Source organism: Callorhinus ursinus, unplaced genomic scaffold (assembly GCF_003265705.2).
Source record: "Callorhinus ursinus isolate GAN/ISIS: 27379988/994484 unplaced genomic scaffold, GSC_fseal_2.0 scaffold4, whole genome shotgun sequence".
Lineage (NCBI taxonomy): Eukaryota > Metazoa > Chordata > Mammalia > Carnivora > Otariidae > Callorhinus > Callorhinus ursinus.
This window is the reverse complement of record NW_027397066.1, coordinates 122,628,715-122,655,926: the sequence shown is the minus strand read 5'-3', so window position 1 is coordinate 122,655,926 and position 27,212 is coordinate 122,628,715. Positions and strand designations below refer to the sequence as shown.

Below are 27,212 nucleotides of genomic sequence, written 5' to 3'. Positions count from 1 at the left end.
TGCTACTGATGTAAATTTGCTATCTACTAGCAACTCAGTAAATGCAAGGGAGAGAGCATAAACAATCCTGTTTGTTAGGTTTTCAGCTGAAACATCTGTAGGGCAGAATGTCTATAATTCTTGGATAAAATGAAATAGGAGGAGAGAAATTGGGTCCTTCTGGTAGATTTCCATGCTTTCCGTTCTCTTCATTACCGTCTTAACCATTATCACAATATGCTGTGGTGATTAAGAGCATGGCTTCTAGAATCACATCACCTAACTCCAAAGCCTGGTCCTGCCACTACTAATCCTGTGACATTAGGTGAGTTACTTAACCTCTCTTGTGCCTCAGTTTCCTCACCTGCAACATGAGAATTACACTAGCACCTAACTCATAGAGTGGTTGGAAGGATTAAACGGGTTAACACCCAAAAAGTACTTAGAACTGTGTCTGCCATTCTATTCTCCCTCAATAAGTGCTGGTGAATATTACAGAATAGTGGAAGTATGATTTGCTGTGTCCACGCAACGATTATGCCACCCGCTGCTGCCCTCGCTGATTTACCAGATCATAGACAAATCGCTTAGCATCCCGCCTTGTAAAATGAAGATGATATTTATTAATCTAGCCTGTTGATGAAAATTCCAATGGAATAGTAAAAAGATAATGATTTCTTGGTCCTTATTATTGTACTGCAAATGATTTAACTATACATTTTTCCTAAATTTAATTAAACATATTCATTTTCCCTATGAGCTTATATTAGCTTACAGCAGAGAGACTGTTTATTATGTTCATTTTATCTGTTTATAATATCATAGATATTACCAAAATAAACATTTTCCTTTTAAAATATTATGTAAATAATCATTAATATTTGTTACAAGGTTCAAAACCAAAATTACTTTTTAATTGTTTATTATAATAGAATATATGGAAATAGAGAAGTATTATCCAGGCAATCATTAGAATCTTCAGAATAGGTTTTGAAAGTACCAGAAAGACCACCAAATTAGGAGTCAGACATTCTGGGTTCTGGCTGTGGTTTTGTCACAAACTCTGGTCTTGGATGAGCTATTAAATCTCGTTCATTTTACTTCACAACATTGTTACAGGATGCCATTGTTATAATCTTGATTGACAATAAGACAGGTGATACCAAAAGGAGCCAGAACGTGGGACCTACCCTGCATGGTGACATTGTCAGGCAGCATCTTGGCAATGAGGTGGGAGAAAGGGCCAGATAAGAGTGCTGTCTTTGGAATCAGATGGCCTGGGTTCAAGTCCTTTCTTGATCACTTACCACTTGATAACCTTGGCCTCTTGGCTTTATTTCTATGTGCCTCAGTTTTCTCACCTTTAAAAAGAGAGAAGAATAATAATGCCTACTCTTGAGTGTCAGGAAGAGTAAGTTAGTTAATATGTGTAGTCTTAAGAACAATCTGTGACACATTCATCCAGCAAATAGTTTGGGAGCACCTATTGTCTGGCCCTGTTCTAGACACTTAGAATATACCAACAGCAGAACAAAGAACTTCGTCCTCGTGAAGCATCCATTCCTTTGGAGAAAGACAATGAAGATGAAACATAACAAACAAGTGAGTTAGATAGTGTGTCAGACAATAATAAGCACTGTAGAGAAAAGAAAACTTAGCAAGGAATGATTCCACAGTGCCACAACAAGTGGTGGGTAGAAGACATTTTCAACAGGTGATCAGAGAAGGCCTTGGTGAGAAGTTGACACCTGAGGAAAGACTGCAGGTATATGAGAGAGGTGATGGAAGTACATGCCACGCAGAGGTAAATGGTCAAGGCCAAAGCTCTAAGGTACCAAGGCTAAGCCTGGAGGCTTGGGGAGAAGCAAAAGGGGAGTAAAGGAAGAGGAACCAAAGTCAGAGAGATTAGAAGTGGGATTGTGGAGGGCCGTATAAAACAAGGTGGGTGTTTTTTTTTTTCCTGAGTCAAAAGGGGGTCATTGCAGACAGAGGAATGACATAATAAATACTCAGTATTAACGGTTCTTAGCTATTATAATTAGTCCATGTGATGAAAAAATAGCAGCTGGTAATAGACGATGCTGTAACCGGGCAAGCATAAGGTTAACATCTAGAATGTCAGACAGGGGGCTGCAGTGGGTACCCCTGTAGGCGAGTGGAGAACAGCTTCTGGGAATGGTGCCAGGACGTAGTAAGCTGTAAGTGAAGGCCTAGGTCAGTCACAGTCATGCTCAGGGTTATCCAGCAGCAGGCATATCACAGTGCTTAAGAACAAAATAAAAGGATCTGAAGTCCAATAAACCCTGTTCAGATCTTTTCTTCTTCTCCAAGCCTAGTACTGTGTGTGCTAGAGCAAGTTACGCAACCTCTCTGCACTTAAGTTTATCTCATTTGTATAATGGGAATATTAATATTGATCTCAGAGGACTCTGTGCACATTAAATGTACCATGAACATAAAACTCTCTACACATGTAGCTTTTGCTCTGTAAATGGTAATGACTGCCATTGGCAAGTGACAAGCCCCAAGCCACAGGGACTGAAACTTAGGACTGGCACTCCTGATGAAAGCATACTGAGGCAACAAGGTAGGTCTCCAAGCTCGCAGTAAGTAGGGACCCAACCAGGTACCAAGACAGATTCAGGCAAGAAAAACAAGATAGGGATGCAGCTCCAGGGACTGGGGTACATGTTGGGAGTTTGGTGTCAAGGCATATGGAAAGAGCCCGGTCACCTTAATAGAGTTTAAAACAGAATATGATCTGCGGCAGACTGATGCGATGCCAGGTTGCTGCCCCAGCAGATTAGGGACAGGGACGGCCCCGGGGACTGGGGCAGGTCCAAGTTGCTAAATGGGAGGACCCCAGCGTTGAGGACTGCAGGGCTCAGGAAGCACAGCAACTAGCAAGTTATTACAGAAATGATCTCCACAGTTGCTTCTGGGCTCTATAATTATCCATTGCTAAGTATTGATAAATAATTTGGAAATGCCAGATATAATGGTAATTTTCTAGTTTATCGTATAAAACCTAAAACTTACTATAAGAATGCTAGCAGCAATTTGTTTTGTTTTTTTATTTTCAGCTCATATGTTATTTCAGAGCTGATCAAAGGCATTGGTTGCAAAGTGTAAAATAAATCATGCTTCTAAATAAACCACTAAAGAGTGTTAAATTGATTTAAGTGATTTTAGGAATATTAATATTTAAAACATCTCTGTCCCAAGCCTCTTTATGACTACCTATAGCAATAATAACTACCATTTCATTCTACCATTCTTCATCTTACAATATTACATAGTAAACTGTGTAAAAACATTATTTTTTAGCACTGGAATAGAAGTGTAGGATTTCGGCTATTTATTTATGTTTAAATATCTGGAATTTTATTCAGTCAATAAAAGTATACTCGATTAATGCATTTATTATACTCTTTGCCTGGGTTGAGGTGAATAGAGTGCAGTGTTTGTTTTTTATTATTAAAGAAAACTTTGCCTTCCACTCCCATTCCTTTGCAGTAAATTTGATTTTAAGCAGTACATATTTCAGGATTAGTCCCAGGCTTGAGAAATTTTCTAGCTTCAGAATTTTACATCTCCGGCTTATCTGAAAATATTGTTAAAACTGCATACATGATTTTCATAGATTTTTTTAAATACATAGGGAAAAGAAGGTATCTGCAGCGTTAAATGGAATATCGATGAATGTCCCTCCATAGGAGGGAGGGTCTGGGCACCAAAGCATCTCATGCACCCGCTTTGGTGTTAGTCACCTAGGCTGCATGGTTGACAGCCAGCTCTATGAGCGAAGATAGACTGGTGATGAAAGCAACCAGACATCTGGATCACAGTGCACACATTCAAAGGCATTTCTGAACTGTTCGCACATTTGTACTCACCCGGGTCCCCAGCCTTGCCCAGGGCTCGCTCATCATTTTCTTCTCTGCCTCTGCCTGTCTTCATCTTTTTTTTTTTTTTTTTGTACTTCAACAACCTCCCTTTTCCTTTCCAAGTCACCTCCATCTGCTTATGTGTCAGTGTGGCCCTCCTGCCACACGGCTGGCTGAGGATTCCAGGAGCCCTCCCCGCCTCTGCTCAGCACTGCCGCATGCCTGTCACTGCTCAGTGCTCTGCGCCACACTGGCTTGTTTTGTCAATAACCATTTATTTGTTGCTGGAATAGTAGCAGCCATTACATCTGACCTCCCTGTTTCATCAATTATGGATAGATTATTGGATGTGAACATCTGCAAAAGCTTGCTGTTGAACTCACCTCCTGGCTGGGATTAGATAAAGTACTAAACTGTTGTTTATTGTCAGGCCAAAACTCTACTGGGAAGGCAGGGAATTCCAAGAGTGGCAGAGAACCATCAGAAGTACCAAAAATCATTTCGTATTGCCACTGTTTCCCCTAAGATTCCAGCCATTTATTATTTACACTTATTACTAGTTGTTATAACCTACTTGTTAAAAGCTCTTGGCAGGCATCGCATTTCCAGTCATGGTCACATCTGTCAGAATGGAAATGACTCATACATTGTTTTCTGGCCTCTTCCATCATGGCAAAAGGGTAATAGATGAAGCTTCCTCTGTGTGCGAGCATCCAGAGGAAGACTTGCCTACCATGTTTTATTTTAAAGAAACATGTTCACCCAGCTTGATCTGAAAGCATTACATCGTGGATCTAAATTAGGGTTTACCGAGTTTACCAGAATAATGGCCTGTGGTGGAAAGGATATCAAATTGTACAGAGAGAATATGCTGAAAATGTTTTTCAAATCTTTCATGGATTTCCGAGAAGAGGGACCCAGAACGAAATTTTATTGAATCCTGCTTCAAATGAGGGAGAAATCTAGTAAGAGGGATTACGAATAGATGATAGCTCTACCTCCAAGGGGAAAGACAAATCTCCTAGTGGGAATTGGTTCATGCAGAAATACAGAAATTTTCACAGTATTAGTGTTTATTAAAACCTCCTAGGTAGGGGTGCCTGGGTAGCTCAGTCGTTGGGCATCTGCTTTCGGCTCAGGTCATGATCCCAGGGTCCTGGGATCAAGCCCCGCATCGGGCTCCCTGCTCCACTGGAAGCCGGCTTCTCCCTCTTCTATTCCCTCTGCTTGTGTTCTCTCACTGTGTCTCTCTCTGTCAAATAAATAAATAAAATCTTAAAAAAAAACCCTCCTACGTAATATAGAACACTAATATGGAACATACTTTGATCCTTTCCTGTGGAGCCAGAAACCATTATGTTCAAAGTGGTCAGATGGAAGAAGGTTCAGGGGAAGCTGGAGAACTTGGTTTGTCACCGAGCTAGTGACTTTTCACTGCTTACCTATCTGTCTTAGCTGGTTACCTGTAAAGATAGAAACCACATTTGTCTGTCATCAGTCTAGATTAAAAGAAAAGGAAAAAAATGTTTTATCCTCCCTCCACAGAGAGGAAGAATTATTTCCTCAAGATACCATGACTGATCTAACAATTTCAGCCTTGGATCTGCTTGTCCTCACTGAGCATAATGGGCTTGTAATGGGGAAACTTAGTCATTTGGGAATATGATTAGATGAAACAAGCACACATTTAGTAGGGGGTTCTTATGTCACTTTGAAAAGTCATTTAAGTCCTCCTTTAGGAATTTGGCCTGTTTGCTGATACTTGAATTCTTGGACTGGCTGTTAACTGAAAAATTTCCCGTATTTTTCATTTACCATAGTTATAAAGTGTCATATTTTTTCCTTTATTGAATGAGATATAATGCAAAACATATCTAATATAATGTAATAAAATATAATTGAAAATAAACTGTGATGTTATATTCAATATATATTAATGCTATACTTAATTTATGTAAGAGCTTATTTTTCGTTAAGCCATTAGTTATATATAATATTGCTATAAAGATAATATATAATTATAAGTATATTATTAATATAATATAATTATAAGGGTATTCTATAATACAACAGCTCGTTATATTCACCTTAATGTTTCTTCAGGTACTTCACTACCAGTCCCTTCCAAGGGCTCCACTGTATTCATTCAACAATATTCAGCATTAACATAAAACTAGGAGCTAGGGGTATAATGGAGAGCAAAACAGATACGCTTCCTGTCCTCATGGCACTTATGATCTAATTGGAGAGGGACCAGTATTAATAAGTAGATACATATGATGCTGTGGTGAGTGCTGGACTAGCACAAGAAAGTGGTGTGTGCGTGTACAGGGGCTGGAAGAGTCAGGCGTGAAATAAGAAAGAGCAATGCAGGCAGAAGGATGTGGAGGTGGACAGCACTGGGCTCGTTCCTGATAGTGAAAGGTCTCTGTGGCTGGAGAGAGGTTCCCAGGGTCCCACACATTCCAGCAAGACATAAATGTTGATGTCTCTGCACTGGCAAAGTGAGTGACAATACATGTTGGGTCAAATTAGATTTGACTGGCACTTCATTTGATTTGGTTTGCCACCACCATCTTTAGTCTCCATAAATAACAGACAACTGAAATTACTGGTAATGTTATCATAGGTATAATGGAATCATTTGTCACAATCACTTTTCATCCTCATATAAACATAACCAAGTGGAGCTTGAGAATTTCCTAGTTTAAAAAAATACACAAACTTTTTTTCATTCAAAATCTTTTCTGGAAATGAAATCTCAAATCATTTTATATAACCTGTTTTTGCTGCCCTACTGCCATTGGAAAGTACCATCCTGTACTATCTTTCACTGGCAACCTTGGAGGGGACAAAGCCTTGCAGTTATTTATTTGCCACTTTCACTCTACAGAGCCCTTTGTCTCTCAATACTTCTGTTTTATTCTTTAGTACAAGAAAGGGATTCATTCAGATTACCTCAAGTAAGGGAAGTACTTGTAGAGATTCCTGTGGTAATGAGAGGAATCATATCCCATGAACACCTGGGATCAGGAGACGGTTGGGTCTCACGGACTGAAAGATTCTTGGGAACTGGGGGGGTCCCTAGAACACAAGGGGCTGAGTTTTCTTATTAATAATCCCTTCAGCAACAGCGGTCAGTTGGATTCACTCTATTGACATAACTCGATCACTCTCTTGATGTTCATTTATCCTGAAGCACCTCCTCACTTCTGCCATTACCAACTGCTCAATGGGTCTGAATTTCCTACGAGAGTGTGATAGAACTAACTAATCACTATAGTCTTCCACCAAATAGAACTTTTTATGTCAGGCCACCTCATAGATTCCGGGACTGCCTTTGGTCAAGGACCTTCTAGTAAAATGTAAAACAAAGTCTCCTAGTGGATTTTCCTAGCAAGAACTTAAGGGCAGGGAAAATTTCTTTTTAAGGAGCTGTAAAATATAACTCACACCATGATTGGGTTGTACAGGATAAATATTTTTATGCTTTCTGATTTGTAGTATAGAAAATAATTGAGAATTAGAACTGAAGTTCTTCATGAATATGTCTCTCATTAACATACTACAAAAGTGTAATGACCAATTTAGAAATGGCAGTTTCGAGCAGTATGTTCCAATTTACTATTTAGAAAAAATTTATTTTTAGCTGCAAGTGAAATTCTATCTCATTATTTTGGGGCTTGAAAGTCCTCTGTATATTGGACGGCTAGAGAGACAGTTTTAAGGTAAAAGAAGATTCTTGGAATTTTTTTGAGATTTATTTCTATCTTTATAAAAGCTTTTATAGAAATACAATATAAGTATGATATAAACTAGCATGTGAGAGATTAACTAACAATTCTAATTCAGTTTATATAATTTAAGGATAGCCTTGAATTTTCATCAAATTCTTAAAAATTTTAGGTGGTAAAAGAAAAATTTGCTATTTTTAAAAAGAACTGATCATTGCTTTATAGCCATTGCCATTTAATATGAACCAAAAGCACTGTAGATTCAGCTCTCTGTGCTATCGGCTATTCCTGTGTAGGGACATTCTTTGAAAAGCCATTTATTAAGAGTATGTGAGATTTTTCAAATGAGGGGGAAGCATGAAAATAACATTTCAATTGAATGAAAGGACTTATTTTTTTTCTAAAAATTAAAGAAAAAACAAAATAGATTTATCAGGGACTTTAAAGCCAGGGACAAATTATTGAAACAATCAGAGCCTATCTTAAATTGCTAAATATATCCGTGTAGAGTTCTGAACTCCAACGAATATTTTTGGAGGGGAGAATTATAGATCCTTTGGTCCTACCTCCCCATTATCTTCCAGACTTGGATACTGAAGCTCAAGTAACCCAGTGACCTGTCAAAATCACACCCTGAGCTAATGGCAGAAGAGAATATAGAACTCATACCTTTTAATATTCAATCCTTTCTGCACTAGACCACATAGCCTTCGTGTTATGTGTTGGGCAATGTAAACAGTGTGGAACAGTTACTCCAAATGATGAGTAATACATTTCAGGAAGAGAGAGTTCATACTTCAAATGATCAATATAAATAGTAAGGCTAGACTGCTCCTAACTTAAGACTATAGTTTCAGCAGGATGCAAAATATTAACTACTTTTGTGTGTTACAGTTTACAGAGCTGAATAAAGGGCTTATCCTCAGTGTTTACTCAGTGTAACATCCTTGTAGAAAAGGATTACTGTATTTACTGCATGTCAGATACTATGACTATGCAAAAACTGTGTAAGAGACTTTAAGTGATGTGATAACAGTTCTGTTTACCCCCATTTTTACCATCTTCTGCCATCTCTGATTGCTGACTCCAGTAAAGTGCTCTGAATGTTGTTGTGGTCCAGTCTGGTCCTCAGCCTGTTACTGCAGGGCTTGTCAGAAATCATTAGCCACTGATTTCTTTGACTAATGTTGCAGTTGATTGTCTGAATCATGTTCAGACACTGTAAATGAGGCAGAAACATCCTTTCTGCTCACCAACTGTGAAATGGCTAACGGGGTTAGATTGCCAAAAATCAGAATAAATGTATTTCCGATAAGACTTGACATTGATTTCAAGCTCAAGATGGCAAACTTGATTTTTTTTTATTCCTGTGTTTCTTATTGCACAAGAGTAAATCTGTATCATTGCCTTTTTCTCCTCAAAGTAATGCACAGTATTGAGCGCAGTGCCGAACTTTTGTTATGAAATGGCACAATTTGGGGTTTGTGTAGGAGATGTGTAAGTCAGCTGTACTGTCTTCTTATGGTGGGCAAGAAAGAAAAGGTAAAAATACACCTTAGGTAATAGAGCATAACTTCTTCTTTACAAACAAACCTGATGGGTGCCTCTTTATGGTTTCACAGACATTTTCTGGCCCAGGTGGGTTTATTTAAACTCTTCTAGACCTCAGACAAATTAAAAATGAAACATTCAAATGTGGCTACACTGTGGGGGTTACATTCTCACTCATTTCAGAGTCTCCTGGATGACTCTATATGTTGGGAGGCTTTAAGGAAGAAAAACAGCTATCTTTCAGTATTAGAAGGACCGTTGCATGGATGAGGGATGGACTCATCTTGTGTTGTCCCACAAAACACAACCAGGCGAGCAGGTAGAAGTTACAGGTTTTGCTTTAACTTAACCGATAGTTTTCTCACGTAATTCTTTGGTGATAGAGTGGGCGGCTCCACAAGGGGTGGTTTCCAGTCACGGAAGTAGTTGAAGCAAAGGCTAAATCAGGATTGCTTCACATCGACATTATTCAGGTTTTGGGCTGGATAGTTCTTTGTTATGGGGGACTATCGTGTGCATTGTAGGGTATCTAACAGCGTCCTTGTCTTCTAGTTGCTCAATGACAGTAGCAACCCTCCCAATTATGACAACCTCAAATATCTCCAGACATTACCAAATATTCCCTAGGGGGCAAAATCACCCCCATTTGAGAACCACTTAGATAAGGTAAGTATACGGGGAAATTAAGCAGTTGCTTTATTCAACTCTTTAGTAGGTATTATTAATACCTCATCTTATTGGAACCTTATAACATCCCTTCAAGGTAGACTTTATTCATTTCCATTTTATACCTGAGGAAATAGGCTCAGAGAGAGTAAGTCACTTGACACATGTCACTCAGCTCAGGTATAGAACTGTGTGACTTGAAAGCCTATGCTATTTGAAGAAAATGTGAATACCCAGAGGGAAATTTGATTAATTATCCCATAAGGCTCCTCCAAAGCCTGGTCTATGCCCTCAGAGGAGAAGTCCCTACTGATTTCAAATATTGAATTAACTAAGGAAGAGAGCTGTGGGAGAGGGTGGTAAGCAAAGAAAGGAATGTCTATAGAAAAAAAAAATACCAAAAATATGAAGTAAAAGTAAGATTATAGCTCTTTGAAATTTTTGCAAAATTACAAAAATTACAAAATTTCCATCCCAAATGGGCTAGATGTTAGAACTTTATGTGGTGGTTTCCACGAATTGTCTTTCTACAGAAACAATGATAGATAGGGTCACAAGCCAGAGCATGAAGGCCCATTTAAACTTCATGTCACTGATCTGTCTTAGTTTGAGAATGCTCAGTGCTATGCCAGAGGGAAAAAGAAGAGTATTTCCTCTCATTTCCCTAGACACAGGAACAACTCTGCATTAAATTTTTTGAGGGGCAACTGGTCGGTTAAGCATCCAACTCTTGATTTCAGCTCAGGTCTTGATCTCAGGGTCTCTGGGGGTGGAGCCTACTTTAAAAAAAAAAAGTTTGTTGTTGTTGTTTTTTTTTTAACTTGAATAATGGGAAACAAGGCAGGCAAGTGTACCATCTTGGATGTGGCATAGTTTAACCAAACACGCTGAGCTGCCTAGAAAGTAGAAAGACAAAAACTATGAAAAAAAAAATCCTGCAAAAGACTGCATTTATGAACATGTAGAATAAAGAATGAAAGTGAATAACCCACCTCACCTTCAAAACAATAGTCAAATTCCTCCCTTGTAATCAAATAGATAAGTTGCAACTTGAAAGTTTATCACTTCATACCATCAATTAAAACTGTAATTAAAAACTAATGATGTACTGTATGGTAACTAACATAACATAATAAAATAAATAAATAAAATCTTTAAAAAATTAAAATAACAAAACTGTGATTACTTAGTACATGTTACTAGACAAAACATTCTATGGGTGACTCTTTTTTTTTTAATTTTATTTTATTATGTTATGTTAACCACCATACATTACATCATTAGTTTTCGATGTAGTGTTCCATGAGTCATTGTTTGCGTATAACACCCAGTGTTCCATGCAGAACGTGCCCTCTTGAATACTATGGTGACTCTTAAAGCAGACTTTCTATTGGACATTGTTGCTTCTGTGTACTCTGGTAAAGCTTCTTTCTCATTGTATCACTCCTTCCCTTCCCCACACCTTTGTTCAAGCTACCCTCCTCACCACTGACCCAATCCTGTCATTCATTTAGATTGAGTTTCTCTTCCTATAGGAAGCCTTTCCCAGATCTTCATTGTTCCTACACTATCTGAAATTCACTCATGTATACATTTAATTACAAATTTTCTCCCCATCCCCTAGATGCAGTGTAGACTGCATGGGGGCAGGGATTTTGTCTCATTTGCTGCTGTATGACTAGCATCCAGAACACCACTTGGCCCGTAGAAGACGCTCAGTCTTTGTTTAATGAAATAGTGCCTTTGGACTAGATTTTTAGCCCTTTATACAGACTTACAGCACTATATAATATCAATGTCTCTAAGTCATTGCTTTAGTAAGGCCTTTAAGAGCAGAGATATATCTTTATTACATATACAGATATGTAATATACACTGTGTTCGTAAAATATATGTATGTAATTTTATCTTGCAATCGCATCTAATGATCTGATAGAATGTACTAAAAGAGTACTTTGCATAATACATAGGTTCTGAAGGTTGAGCATTATGAAGAAAGCAATAATGAGAGGGCGTTCCCTTTTAGGTATCAGTGACTTACAAACACCTGATGTTCACATCTGCAGCTGGACGTTCCCCTCTTCCTTCTATCATTCTCTTCCATACCGCTTTGATAAGAAGATTGTGGAAAAGTGTGGAAGCTTCTAGAAAACCTGAGATATAGAAGTAGACCCAAAAAAAAGAGGTTATAAAAATCCGTAGCTGCTTAAAGGATCACATCATAAGGCCGAATTTTAAGAGAAGGCCGGCCTTTTGTTGTTGTTGTTGTTTTATAATCTTGCCTCAAATTATCCTGCACACACTATCTGAATTGTTTCATTTCATTTTGTTAGGCTGCTTAAAACTCCACCCAGAAGAAGGGATTTGGGGCTAGCAAGCGTCCTTTTTAAAACGTAACTTCTGAGGTCACCTGGGTGGCTCAGTCAGTTAAGCGTCTGACTCTTGGTTTCGGCTCAGGTCATGATCTCAGGGTTTGAGATCGAGCCCCACTTCGGGCTCTGCACTCAGCAGGGAGTCTGCTGGAGATTCTCTCCTTCTGCCCCTCCCCCTGCTTGCTCTCTCTCTTTCTCTCTAAAAATAAATAAATCTTAAAAAAAAAATAAAACTACAACTTCTGGCCGAGTTAGTGATCTTTGAGTGGTTCATACCTAAGTATGAACTACTTTAGTCAACTATTGTCCTGTCAGTGAGCTGAGGAAATTTCCCTGGTGAAATACGAGCACACAGGGTGGAGGGAGTGGACCAAAAGGGAACAGGGCAAACGCCATGGTATTTCAGAATGTTTTCTAAGGCAGACCTTTCTCTTCCAAGCAGCAAACATAACTACAACTGAAAGGGTAACATGAGGGATCACTGTAGTGATAGAACTTTTCTGTATCTTGACTGTGGTGGTGGTGGTTACATGAATAGATGCATATGATACAATCGCGTTAAATTAACACCCACAGGCACACACACACGAGCGTGTGTAAAACTCATGAAATCTGAATGAATGTGGGTGAATTGTGTCAACATCAGTTTCCTGGTTGTGCTGCTGTCCTGTGTGGTCAGGCAGGCTGTTACCCGGGTGAGGGATAAATGAGAGTGCTCTGTATTATTTCTTACAATTGCATGTGAATCTACAATAATGTTAAAGTACATAAAGGTTTTAAAACAAATTGACCAGGACTGTTTCCTTATAATAGCTGGCTGGGCAGAGGGGTGCAGAGATGATTCCATCTAATCTGGGAAAGTCAGACCAGGAGTGAGAGTCTTCATGGTGGTTTAAAGCAGGTCTCAGCTGTGAAAACAAGTATAAGGGCCATTATTGCTGGAATTTTTTTTCTGCGTTCATGTTGTCTACAGTAAGGGGATTGTAAGAGTGGCGGTACCCTCATCACTGGAAGTCCTCAACATGCAAGGGTAGAAAACAATTGGGTGTTTGAAATTAATAGAACCTAATAATGACTTCTTATGTATCTGCCCTTAAAGGTGCCAAAGCTCAGGCACAAAATTTATTCTTATAATCTTCTGGGAGGATAAGGCTATTCTTCTATCCTTTTTCCTCAATCTCTCTCTTCTCTCTCTGTCTCCCCCTCCCTCCCTTTTTCTCCAGCCCCCCCCCCCCATTCACTTTGTTGACAGGTGACAATCTTGACTTAAATCCAGTGCTCCCTTGAAGGGTATTGCAGCAAAAGAAATTAACAATCCTTGAAATTTTATTTTACAGCAAACAATTCTTCAAAGAATTTGTCACGTATTGCCAGCATTTTTCTTTTGCACATTCTCATTTTTTATGCTAAGTATTCTACTAGTTTTGTTTTTAGGTGACCAGTAGAAATGATCTCATTTTGAGAACTTGGATTTTATTTGAAAATGCCTTTTCAGGCAAATCAGTTTTATTCTAGTGGAAAGATAAAGCTCATTGCCTTTAAAACTTCAAGTAAAATAGTTTTCATAGCTTCATTTGCATTATTCACTGAAATTATTGGAGAAATTTGAGTAGCCAGGCAGCACTCAATTTTTATTAGGTATTTGAACTGATTTTTCCAACTGTGATAACCTTGTAATCATGCACAGTTTGGTGTTCGTTGAAATTTACTTAGTATTGTGCTTAATTGGTGCTGTCCTTTGTCTTTTGACAAAGGTTGATAAGTTCATTGTCAATACAGTTTAAAGATACATAATGAATTTCCAATTCATCAAAATAGTTTGCACCTGAGAGTCTTTATTCTCTCCTCTTATCTTTGATTTGTGATGATAGAATTTAATGTTGCAGACCCTGCATTTGTTTCCAACATATGCTTGTCCAAGGGATATTCGGTCAAGTACAGTGGATCCCTCAGATCGCACACTGTATGTTCTCACTTGAAGTATTCTTTATAAAAAAATTCCACTATTTATCTAATGACTCAATGTTTATTCATTTGTAAATTACACCCTGCCTACTTTAATTAAAAAGCAGGTAAGGTAGCTTACCATGAGAGCAATATAAAACATCTTTATTTTCTACACAATTCGTAATCTCATGTTATTTCTCCACTTTTATGAGTTTTTCCCTTGTATTTTAACAATGTCCTTTCTACTCCCATAGATCGGACTATAGAATTACTCAATCTGCTGAATTTTGCCTTGTGTTCTCCTTGTGATTCACCTGTCTGCGTTTACTCTCTCCCACTCGAGCTCACTCTCTCCCACTCCCGAGGAGCAAAGGTCCTGTCTGATTTAGATGAGCTCCTCTGGCACTTTGTAGGTCTTCACTTTGGACTTCATGTCACTCATTGTTTCCTTACTGGGCCAGTAATGAACTAAATGCTTCCTACTGCCTATATAGTACCTGCTTTTAGGTTAAATGTGGGAGGTGACATATGAACTTTCTCAAGCCACAAATTAAAATGTGTTGCCTTTACTTTGAGGAAGGAAGCCCCTTTGAGGAGCTGTTGACTAATGGCTGGTTCACAGACTCCCAAAGAATCTTGTCCTATGGCTTACACAGCACTCTATATTATCTCCTCGTGGCCTCACGACAACTCTCAGAAGCAGGTTTTCTTTTTCATTTCCGAGGAAAACGTCTCCAGGAGCTTTCCTGGACCAAATGTGTGAAAGAACTAGGACTTGAATCCATGTCTTCTTCCTCTGAAGTTAGTGTTCATTCCGGTAGACCACGTCTGGCTCCAGGAGGAAGCTTCTATGGAGTCACGTCTGAGGCCCAAACCAAAAGCCCAGACTGAGCTCAGTTTTGCCCCTGTTCCTTCCAGGAAATGCTGCACACTTTTGTGGGATAGGAGTCATCAGCACTGATGTATTTACCTGTAATTTCTTGGATACCTACCCTTCATATCCATAGGGTAGAGCGTCATAACCCCTAAGATAATGGGTGCCTGTGGATACTTACTGTACCGGTCCAGGTGGCCAGGGGCATGGGAGAGAATGCAGGTAAGCCTGGTATAAGCCCTGGGGAATCCTGCCTCCAGTCATCGCAAAGTGCATCCACCCAAACCTCTGTACCACAAGACTATAAATGCTGTCAGGGCTGCAAGCATGTTCCCCTCTATTTAAGATTTCTTAGGGTCTAACATAGCACCTGGTACACAGTAATGATATGGAATAAACAAATTCTTTTTGGCAGGAAATATAATAATATTCAATCTTAAAGTTCTAGAATGTCATATAAAGATGTATGGACCAAAACAGACACTAGAAGGTCTCTTTCTAAATATTTTGATATTTGGGTTCAATAAGGTCTCCTATAAATTCACAAAATTCATGAATTCTGCCCCTTCACTCAGAAAGGTCTATGTCAAGTTATATCAGACTTAATGTAGGTGTTGTCAGTTATGCAAGACAAAGTGAAGAGACTATTCTCAGGTTTATACAAGGCACATTAAGAGGCTTAAAAATAAGAATCAAAATTTTGAACTTTGCAGGTTTAACAGGAATCAAAACCCTGGGTCAATATGCATCAGTAAGTTTTAATACCAGCGTTCTAGCAAGCAGTCACTCATAAACCACATACACACACACACACACACACACACACACACACACACACACAGAAAAACAAAAACAAATTTTATGAGGTATCATGATGGCTTCATTGAAATTATTTCCCAAATATTAACCTTAAGAAAGTAAAGTCAAATATCAATACTGCCTCTAATACTTAAATCTTCAAAGCTGCCTAATTCAGGCAGTAGCACACAGCGCGAATTTACGTCCTCCCTCACCCTGACTCTCTCTCCAAATGCTGTCAAATGACTTTCACTAATTCTGTCTTAGAAAATGTGCAAAAAGGATTTCCATAGAGGTCTTTGGAGATTTCCTGTGTCCTCATGTGTGTAATAGGTTGGGTCAAGTAACAATGAAGGAAGAAGAAAGAATAGGAATTTTGTTTTACATATTTTCCTCCTTCTGGCCACTGAAAGAGAAAGAGAATAAAAAGGGAAATTATACCATAAAGATGGTGTCAGTGTTAAATTAAATTAAGATCATATGTTTGGCGGTGGCAGCCATAATCTTTTGATTATTGAAGAGATTGTTGGTAATGAAGTACATTTTTAAGAAATATTTTTAGTGTATACCGAATCCATGCACAAACTATGAGATATGCTTCTAATAAAATGATAGATTTAGAAATTGCCTAGCACCTAAATTCACGCTTTTCAAAACAACTATTTATAGAAAGAAAAGTGATATTTAAGCTACCCCAGTAGAATATTATAATGTGCTTTCTATTACCTTAGATAATAGTACCATATTTTAAAATAATGTTGTGAACCATTCAATTATTTATTCACACCTAAGTTCTATAAATTGGAAGATTTGGGATTGTGCAAGAAAAGAATTATTTTTACGAAAGTAAGACCTCACTGTCATGGCTTAAAGACATTGCTGTGAAACAAGTTATGCTATAGATAAAAATAAACCAAACCTACATGAATTTTTAATAAACAAAAAATATTTTATGGAGACATTAAAAACAACTATTAATTTTCATCTTTTCTGTTATGAAATGAAACATCAGTGAATCTGGCCTTGCTGTATATTTAATACGTATTTCTTTTCCTGATAGGTCCTTAACACTTACAGTAAAATCTCCACAGACCTGGATGATGATCTCAGCCTGGGGAGAGCCTATGAAGCAATAGCCAAGGTCCTGCAGAGGTAAGTTAGCACATCCTTGTCTTGCTGTCACTGTGAATTCACTCAGCTGTGAAAGACTTAAATTGTTTGAGGTCTGTCGCTTTCCATTACTGCCTGCTTAAATTTTAAGCAGTGCCCTTCTTAAGTGACCCTTTCATCGTAAGTTATTTTAAACCAATGTGGTATTTTAAAATATGCACCTAAACTCCCCTTTGTCTATGCCTCCTTTGTACTATTTTATTTTTGATTTTCTGTAAGTTTAGTGATGACCTTGAATGAAAGGGAAAAATCAGGTCACATCTCACAGGTTAAAAAAGCAGAGAGCACAGAAATATATAGTACGCTTCAGTAACCATGGCTCAGCGTAACCTTTCCGGATCTCTTCTTGGAGGAAAGTTTTCATTTATCCTTCAGTCTTGCTTCTTCCATTAAGACATCGCTCCTTTGAGCGTACATATCTGGATAAACAACTTAATGCGAGAACAATTTTCCCTCTATTTCATTTAAAACAGAAAATTTAATATAAGTATACCTGAACAACAAATTTTTCCATGGAAAACATATGATTTGCCCTTTACTCATACTATGATCATTGTGTACTCCATTTAATTATTGCATTATGTTGTAATGTTATTATTTAATTCAAGGTAGAATAAGAAAAGTTATCAAAATTAAGGCCTTGGTTTTTGGTATGTTATCTTATACCCAAGAGATGGCTTTTTAATAATGGTGGTGCTGGTAGTAGTTAGTAGTGGTAAGAAGAAGAAGAAAAAGAACAGATACAGATTATGTCAAGTTCTAATTCCTGTATTTCAGCTTGTAAACACGTATGAAGTAGTGTTTTTAAAAGATAAAATTGTTATTTAAAAGGCATTTAAAAGATTAAATGTCTAGTGAACTGAAAGTATATCATCATTGTATAATTACCACTGCCAATATAATAATCAATAATTAAATAAATAATTAAATATTAAAATGCCCATGCCAACGGAATGAAAAGTCCCTACGAAATACCAAGTAAAAGACAATGCAGTCATCACTGGATAAGTGGTTAGAGACACAGATGTATCTATGAGGAAAGTATGGCTATTTACTCCAGGAAGGTGAGGCCAGCCATGGGTAAAGCAACCTGTGAGTGTTGTGGTTCTTCCAAGTAGAGATCGGTGACTAGCCTGTGGAAAATCAACCCAGCTAACCCTTAAACGTTTACTTTCCATGTAGCAACTGGAAAGAAACAGATGTTTGAACACAAAGAAGAGATTTATAAGTTTTCAATTTAATGTCTATTTGTAACACACCAATTCTGTGTCCTTTGGTGCAGTTCATTTTGATTATTAAATTACTTGACTCCGTTGTTAACATGGCCCAAAATTAGTAAAAAATGGTTGGAGTATTTGTCTTGCTTTGTAGTAGCAGACCTGGCCTAAATCTATACAGTTAAATAAATGCATCCCTTAACATGTTTATAAAATAATTTTTACAAAATGACATGTGTTCCAACATGACTAAAGAGATAAAACTCCAGGGGAAAATATTTTCTTTTATAAGCATATATTGAGCACTTACTATGTCATAAGGGTTGGAATGCTGCTTTGGTTACTGTTAGTTTTTCTTAAACTTCTGGATGCATGAGATTATCTTAAAATAATTCTCACCTGTTAAAGACTAGTGTCTCTCTTGGAATATTTTAATCTCCACTCAAGGATCTGAATTCTTGATCTATACGGTAAAAGCTAAGGGGAGAGTTGAACAATCTGGTAAATATTGGCAACAATAACAGACAGACAATTTAATGTTTTAATTTGGCTGCTAAAGTGTTACTTGGGGCTTAGATGTGGAAAAGGATACAGCTATATTTGATGTATCACAAAGTAGGGTGTGTGTTTGGCAGGAATGGGGAAAATTCTATTCCAGCAGTCTGGGAACCTGCCTTGAGGCAAACATATAATAGGCAGGAAGATCGATCCCCACCTCATTTTTATACCCAATGAAACAAATTCCACTTATAAGAATTCCCATCTACTAAGTACCAGTGAAGCCATCAATGATTTTTTGGCAGACCTGGGTTCTTAGTTTTATAATGTTATATGATATATAAGAGAATACAGGAGATGCTTCTTCTGGGGCTGTAGGGAAGAAGTACCCCAGGGACACTGCAAGCTTTCCAATCCAAATCTACTATTTTGCAGCATTGTTGGTGGTTATGGAGTAGCATTCAGGGGAGTGTAAGCCTCAGCATATTCTTTTACCATTTGTGCAAAATAACTCAAGAGACAGATGTTTCAAAAACAAACACTCTCTTCAGATAGAAAACATACCCTAGTTATCTAAGAAGATGTATTAAATCAAGTTCACTGATGACTCAAAATGCCTTGATACAAATTTTGTGGTCATTTTTATTAAATTTCTCTTTAAGGGCACCTTTCATGCACACACACACACACACACACACCCCTCTTTCATGGTCCTAAACTACCCTCAGATTAGCAGCAACATGCAAGAAATGAAGCACAACCAAAATAGGGGAAATTATGGGAGCGGTGGTGGAGAAATAAATCAAGCGGCACATGAAGTCTTACATCTTCTCTAAATCTCTTTTTCCTAACCTGTGCAATTGCACAAGTTTCACTAATGGTAGCCCCATCTCTATAAATATATTTTATCTCCTTAAAGGAAATGAAAGAGGATAGCCATGTCTAGCATCAGTGTGTATCTAAGGCTATCAGCTGAGCGTGCATGAAAGGTGAATAATCTCTAAGGCTAGAAGCTTCTAAAATGGTTATAAGAATTTATACTAAGCCTTCAGTTGAAAAACACGCCATATTCCCTCAAGACTAAGGACTTGGTAATACAGAGTTGTCCATTTGGTAATGCTGGACCCAGCCATGCCATTAGAGTTACTATTGATGAAGGTTTTAATAGTAAACAGTGTTTGTTATTTTTGCTGTTTTTCTGAATAATATTAATTGCACAAAGGGTTAAGGAGCATAACAGAAAATAAGCATTACAATGTCTTTTCCCACCCTACTTGGAATACTAGTGAAAAAAAAGGGGGGGGTTGTTATTCTAAAATGATAATAATTGCCTATGACACAGCAATAAAAGCCAGAATTATGGTCCATAAAACAAAGAGAGACTGAGTTGAGAAATTACCAAGTAAATATTATTATTTGAGTAAATGCAGAGAGCAAAATTCCTCAGTTTTCTTTATGGCATTTTTCTTTGCTTCATTTACTGAAATAACTCATTTTACTGAAATGCTGACACTCTCCAAATAATCAGGATGACTTTTGAAAAGAATCTAGAGAAAAAATCACCAAAATGAGAATTGGTCAAGACACATTGGTCACAACTAGCCTACCTCTGGGTTTATTCCATACTCATTGTAAATTTTCTTGCAAACTCGGGTCAAATTATTTCCTAGCAAACTTTCCACAGTGGAGATCTTTCAATCAATCAGTACAAAGTTTCAAGTGTGAAAATTACCTTTCTGTTATAGCTGAAAATTAATTTCTTTTTGCTTGAGAGAAATGACATGCCCTAGTAATTTTCATATATTCTTTAAAATGGAACATCCAGGCTTTGATGCGAAATTTCCTAAAAATGACCCCCCAAAAATACATCAAAACATTTCTATTAATTCATGAAATTAAGAATAGCTTTTTACATTTTCTCCTGTCACTGATTCCATTTGCCTTATTACTTTCATCTGTGGCCCACAAACTTGGTGGCACAATCAACAATCCCCTTAGTGGCTGTTTCATCTCTGCTCTATTTGATTTCTTCTCTCTGAGTAAATGATTAAGTTTTCATGCATTGGTTCAACCAAAATCTATGTTCACTCAACCACATCCTTTATTGATTACTTCTACTGCAAACAGTAGGCCAAGTGTGATATACATAATTGGACAGTTGTCAGGGGATGTGGGTGTTAACAGTCCTGTTTTCCCAGTTGGAAACTGGAATCACCTTGATGCACAAATATTCTGCACTGTTTCATTCTCATCCTTTGGACCGAGGAGTCCTGTTCCTCAGAATATATGTTTTTAACTCTCTAAGGCCTGGTTGAATGAATTTAATGATTATACCATATAATATGCTGTTCAAGTTGCACCTGTGCACTGCATATAGAAAACTGGAATTAATATTTGTCTAAAATTTTAACCTTATCCTTTAACTTATACAAATAATCTGTAGCTTTTCTACAAGAAAATATTTGATTCTTTCCCTTCCAAAGGAAGATTGGCTTCTAAATCTATTGCCAACTTGGAAATTTGGAAATCCTTTGAGCAACACGTAATGTGTACATTTCAGATGCTATAATAACAATTTTGCTGGCTATAGAGCTGTACCTTCATTGAGTGGAGCATGTAATTTATACTAGAAAGGCTTTTTCTCTAGCATTATTTGTTAGAGCAAGTTTTAGATAATTTTAGATGTTTTGGAAATCTATCGCTACTTTGGGAGAAAAACAACTGGACTCAGCCAGCAATACTTTTGTTGATGCTGTTTTGTATTTCTTGCTCACCAAACTCGGTTTTTGTTTGTATATGTTGTGATTTAACAATCCTCAGCCTGCCAAGCCTAATCTAAAATGTACTTCCAACAAAAATACATCAGCTTTAAGGAACATGAAATAAATAACCTTCAGTGAGTCCATTTTAGCTAAACAAAAATAATAATTTTTCCCTGAGGTTTTAAAGTGATATTCAAAGAAGTCTCTACTTTTTTTTTCTTATATCATCAACTTTTTTTCTTATATCATCAACTTTTTTTCTTGAATATTACAGTCCAAGAAAGAGCTTGGAGAGTTCACATCAATTTGATAAAACATTTTTAGTCCTAGAAATCCACAAGTTTGCTCAAAATTCTAAATAGTGGACTATTTTATTTATTAATAACTTTATACTCTCCAGCTCTCTCAATACCATTTTAGTTGTCCCACAAAACAAATATTTAAATTTGTAAGTGCATCTCTCATGGTACTTTACTCCATGTCTGCATTTGAAATGTTCCTCGAACAATTCATAATTTTCCTGGAGAATTGAGCTATGCCTAAATGTGGAAGAAAATTATTCATGATTTTGTTATGAAAAAAATGAGAACAGAATCATAAACAGCAATATTCACAACTTCAGGGATGTGAAATTCCATTCTACTTCTGATACACAGAGCATTCTTTTACAAATAAAAAAGGAAAAAAGAATGCCTCTGATAGTACCTGGCACTAAAGTAAACAAAAAGTGTTAGATCTTTGACCCTGCCCCCTAAAAGCCAGACACCAGGACTTAACGTGCCGTCTGTTTTGCAGAGTGTACGTTCACATTATGGCATTTCATTCACTGCATAATAGAAGATTTTCAGAAAATAACACTTGGCAGGGCACCTGGGTGGCTCAGTCTGTTATGCCTCTGTCTCTTGATTTCGGCTCAGGTCATGATCTCGGGGTCCTGAGATTGAGCCCCACCTCGGGCTCTGCACTCAGCAGGGAGTCTGCTTATCTCCTTCTCCCTCTGCCCCTCCCCCACCCCACATGTGCTTGCTCACTCACTCTCTCTCTCAAATAAAATAAATAAATCTGTAAAGCAATCTAACTTATTTTTGCAAACATACCATAGTTTATCTATGAAAATGAACATTATCCTCGTCAAATCTTGGGAGGTTATGCAAGTTGATACCTCTAATCCTGACACTACCTGTTTAAAATTAAACTTTTTTGAAATGATTTCTGAGCTTGTGGCATATGCTTTTGATATGTATATCAAAATATATATATGTGTACACACACACACACACACACACACACATATTCAAAATAGCAGCACATCATTGTTTGAGAGGTGGGTTTGGTCTCTGGAAACAGTCAAAAGAATTTAGAGTCACATTTAGAAAATGTAGTAAATAATCCCTATGGGTAACCTGATTTTTGAAACAAAATTCATTAAATTACTTATGAATGCTTTATACCACTCTACTATGCAGGAGCTTCCTAAAGAGGAATTCCAAAATTGCCATTAACCTCATCATTAGATGACATCACTTAGAAGAAATTATCTCCCCAAGTTGACAGTGAAAGGCTTTAAGGGCAGGAACCATGTTCCCCAGCAACTAGCACATTGTAGGGCATTTGATAGTCTCTCAAGGAAGTTACTGAAATAAAAGATGTTCTTGACGTTACCAAAATATCCAGGAGACAAGAGTTGCCAGTCATGGACTCCAAACGTCCAATGACTGATATACTCACAATTTACCTGGAAGCTTAATTTTTATGAGTATGCATAAGCATTTCCCTTCTCGAATTTCCAGCCATTCCTTTATTTAAAAAATATATGAAGCTTGGTATATGCTAAGCACTCTGGTAATAACTGTATGTCATTCTAAGCATTTTGCCAGTATGTTTATAACAACTTGTATATATGACTTTAGTGACACCTAAGATTTCACAGCTAAGGGACACTTGCAAGAACAAACTACTATTCACCTTTTATAAACTTTTTAAAAGGTTTTATTTTAAAAAAAAAACAGCTTTATTGAGATGTAAGTCATATACCATACAATTCACCCCTCTTTCTTTTTTTGACATTTGAAGATTAGTTTTATTAAATTTTTAGTATAGATCAAAGACTATGGGATATCATGCAGTTGTTCCTCAGAGCTGCTGTGTTTATTTCCATACAGATCATAGAAAAATAGCATGTAGACAAAATATTTAATTTTAGTCGGTATTTAAAGGCAGCTTAAGAGAGGGCAAACAAGATGGTGGCATTTGAAGATCCTGAACTCACCTCCCATAGACACACTGCATCTATAGCTACATAGGGAATAGTTCTTTCTGAAAAAGATCTGAAAACTAGCTGAACAGCTCCTTTACAACAAACAGTAAAAGAGCCACATCTAGATGGGTGGGTGAGGCTGAGATGCATTCTTATCAAAACCCCACCTGCAACATAACAATCCATAATTGGGAGTGATTTCACAAATCTGTAACTTCTCCCTGAGGAGTGAGGGATTCATGCCCCACATCAGCCACCCCAACCTGCAATGGAGAGACAAGCCCCAAAAATGTCTGGCTTTGAAAACCAACAAGGCTGACATCCAGGAAACCCAAAGGGCTATAGGGAACTAGAGTACTTCTCTTAACGAGCTTATATGCAGAGTGACTTACCCCAGGGACCAGCACAAAAGTAACAATTTGAAAAGTACATAGACTATATGTGAAGTTTGCTAATCTTAAAGCATATGCCGGAGGGGCAGAGGCCTGTGGGACTTTCTCCAGGCTGAGGCACTGGTGGGTGCCATTTTTGCACTCAAGCAAGTGTGCCCCAGCTCTGTGCTCTCCTGCTGCCTTGCTAAAACTGTTGGACACATGAAGTCTACATAGGAGATGCTCCTCAGTCACCTGGCTCTGATAGCCAGAGGGGCTTGCATCCCTGGAACCCATGGACTGTAACAGAGAGACAGTTCCTGGCAGGTTACCATCCCCAGAGTACTACAGAGAATGAAGACTGAAACACACTCCCAATCTTTCCGTGAAAGAGGCCTATTTACTCATCCTGGAACTTGAGTCTGAAGGGCAAACTTCAAGTTTGCCACATACCTAGAGGGCTACAAAGGTGCTCTCAGGGAATATAGGCCATGTGAGGCCATCTTTCTGAATTCTTTAGGCCTTGCTACAGTGCACTGGTACCTCACAGAAAAGAGCTTATACACTCATTGGAAGCCTCAAATTTTGCAACTGTCACCCAAGGGACACCTTTGGGTCACCTGTTCTGAAGGTCTGCAGGGTTTACAATTATAGCCCCACAGGACCATATATATTTGAATACTTTAAAGCTGCTGCCTGAGCATCTGGCTTCCAATCAGCCTGAAAGTAGGTGCTGACTGAGATCCCTCCCTTTAGAAAACTGACAGGTCTTGGCACACTTCAACCCCTTGCACCTATCAAGAATAAATCAGGCTGCTTAGGTAATCACAAAGATTCAAGAGACAACCAAGAGCTAGAGCAATGTTGAACAACAAGATTCACCTCCTATACAAGTCCACTCCTATACAAGGAGAGGTAGTGTTTCACCTAATACATAGAAACAAACATAGAGAATCAAAAAAAAGGGCGGGGGACAGAAGATTATGATCCAAATGAAAAAGCAAGATAAAACCGCAGTCAAAAATTTAATGAAATAGAGATAAGTAATTTACCTCATAAAGAGGCAAAAGTAAAATAATTAAGATACTCAATGACTTGGGAGAAGAATGGATGAACACAGTGAGAACTTCCCCAAAGAGATAGAAAATATAAGAAAGCGCAGAAGTAAACAGGACTCACAGAGCTGAAGAATACAATAACTGAAGTGAAAAATACACAAGAGTGGTTCAACATCAAACTAGGTGAAGCAGAAGAAAGGATCAGTGATCTAGAAGACAGGGCAGTGGAACTCACCTAAATAGAGCAGCAAAAAAAAAAGAAGAATTTTAAAAAGGGAAGATAGCTTAGAAGACCTTGGAGACAACAACAAACAGAATAATATTTATAATTTAAGGGTCCCAGAAGAGACCAGAGAGAGAGAAAGGGGGAGAAAACTCATTTGAAGAAATAAATTGCTGAAAGCTTACCTAACATGGGAGAAAAATAGACATCCATATCCAGGAATCCCAGATAGATTCAAATAAAATGAACCCAGAAAGATCCACACCAAGATACATTACAATTAAAATATCAAAAGTTAAAAATAAAGAGAGAATTTTAAAAGGAGCAAGAGAAAAGCAAGTTGTTACATACAAGGGAAACCCCAAAGACTATCAGTAGATTTTTCAACAGAATCTTTGCAAGTGAGAAGGGAGGCAAATAATATATTCACAGTGGTGAAAGGAAAAAAGTTGCAGCCAAAAATATTCCACTTAGCAAGGTTATCATTCTGAATTGAAAGAGAGATAAAAAGTTTTCCAGACAAGCAAAAGCTAGAGAAGTTTATCATCACGAACTGGCTTTAAAAGAAATGTTAAAGGAACTACTTTAAGCTAAAAAAAAAAAAGCATTAATTAGTAACAAGCAAACATATTAAAGTATAAATCTCATTGGTAAGGGTAAATATATAGTAAAGATAATGGGTTAGTCACTGATAAAACTCATATGAAGGTTAAAAGGCAAAACTAGTGAAAATAGCTACAATAATTAGTTAAGGAATACAAAAAATAAAAAGATGTAAAATGTGACATCAAAAACATAAGAGGTGGAGTAGGAGGCAGTAAAAATGTAGAGTTTTAGAATGTATTCAAACTTAAGTTGCTATCAACTTAAAATAAACTGTTATATATGCCCCTCATGGTAACCACAAAGTAAAAACTTATAGTAGATACACAAAAGATAATAAGAAAGGAATCTAAGCATAACACTAAAGAAAGTCATCAAAACCACAAGGGAAGAAAGCAAAAGAAGAAGACAGGAATATAGAGGAACTACAAAGCAGCCAGAAAACAGTTTTTAAAAAATGGCAATAGGCACATACCTGTCAATAATTACTTTAGATGTAAATGGATTAAATTCTCCAGTCAAAAGACACAATGTGGCTAAATGAATAATAAAAAAATAAACACCCATCTATATGCTGCCTATAAGAGACTCACTTTAGATGTAAGGATACACACAGACTGAAAGTGAAGGGATAAAAAAGATGTTTCATACAATTGGTAAACCAAAAGAAAGATGGGGTAGCTAAACTTACATTAGACAATATAAGCTTTAAAACAAAGCCTGTAATAAAAACAAAGAAGGGAATTACATAATGATAAAGGGATCTATCCAACAAGAGGATATGACATTTTTAAATATTTATGCACCTAATATAGGAACACCCAAATATCTAAAGCAAATATTAACAGATCTAAAGGGAGAAATTGACAGCACTACAACAAAAGTAGGGGATTTTATTACCCCACTTACATCAATAAATAGATCATTTAGACAGAAAATCAATAAGGAAACATCATCCTTAAATGATACATTAGACCAGTTGCACATAATAGATATATACAGAACATTCCATAAAAAGCAGCAGAATACACATTCTTCTCAAGTGCACAGGGAATATTCTTCACAACAGATCATATGTTACAGCACAAAACAAGTCTCAATAAATTTAAGAAGATTGAAATCAAATAAAACATCTTTTCTGACTACAATGATATGAAACCAGAAATGAATTACAAGAAGAAAAAAAAACAGAAAATTCACAAATATATAGAGATTAACAACATGCTACTGAACAACCAGTGGGTC

General features: G+C 37.3%; 1 protein-coding gene across 3 annotated transcripts in view; it reads left to right on the top strand.

Annotated features, from left to right (window-relative positions):
• TTC29 (tetratricopeptide repeat domain 29) overlaps positions 1 to 27,212 on the top strand; it is a 246,768-nt gene that overhangs the window by 112,612 nt on the left and 106,944 nt on the right. For all 3 annotated transcript variants that reach the window (XR_012378039.1, XM_073892328.1, XM_073892327.1), the window contains exon 9: positions 16,869 to 16,960. Coding sequence is in view for 2 of the 3 variants with exons in the window: in XM_073892328.1 (XP_073748429.1) it covers positions 16,869 to 16,960 (92 nt within the window). In the remaining variant the exon portion in view is untranslated. The remainder of the gene's footprint in view (positions 1 to 16,868; positions 16,961 to 27,212) is intronic.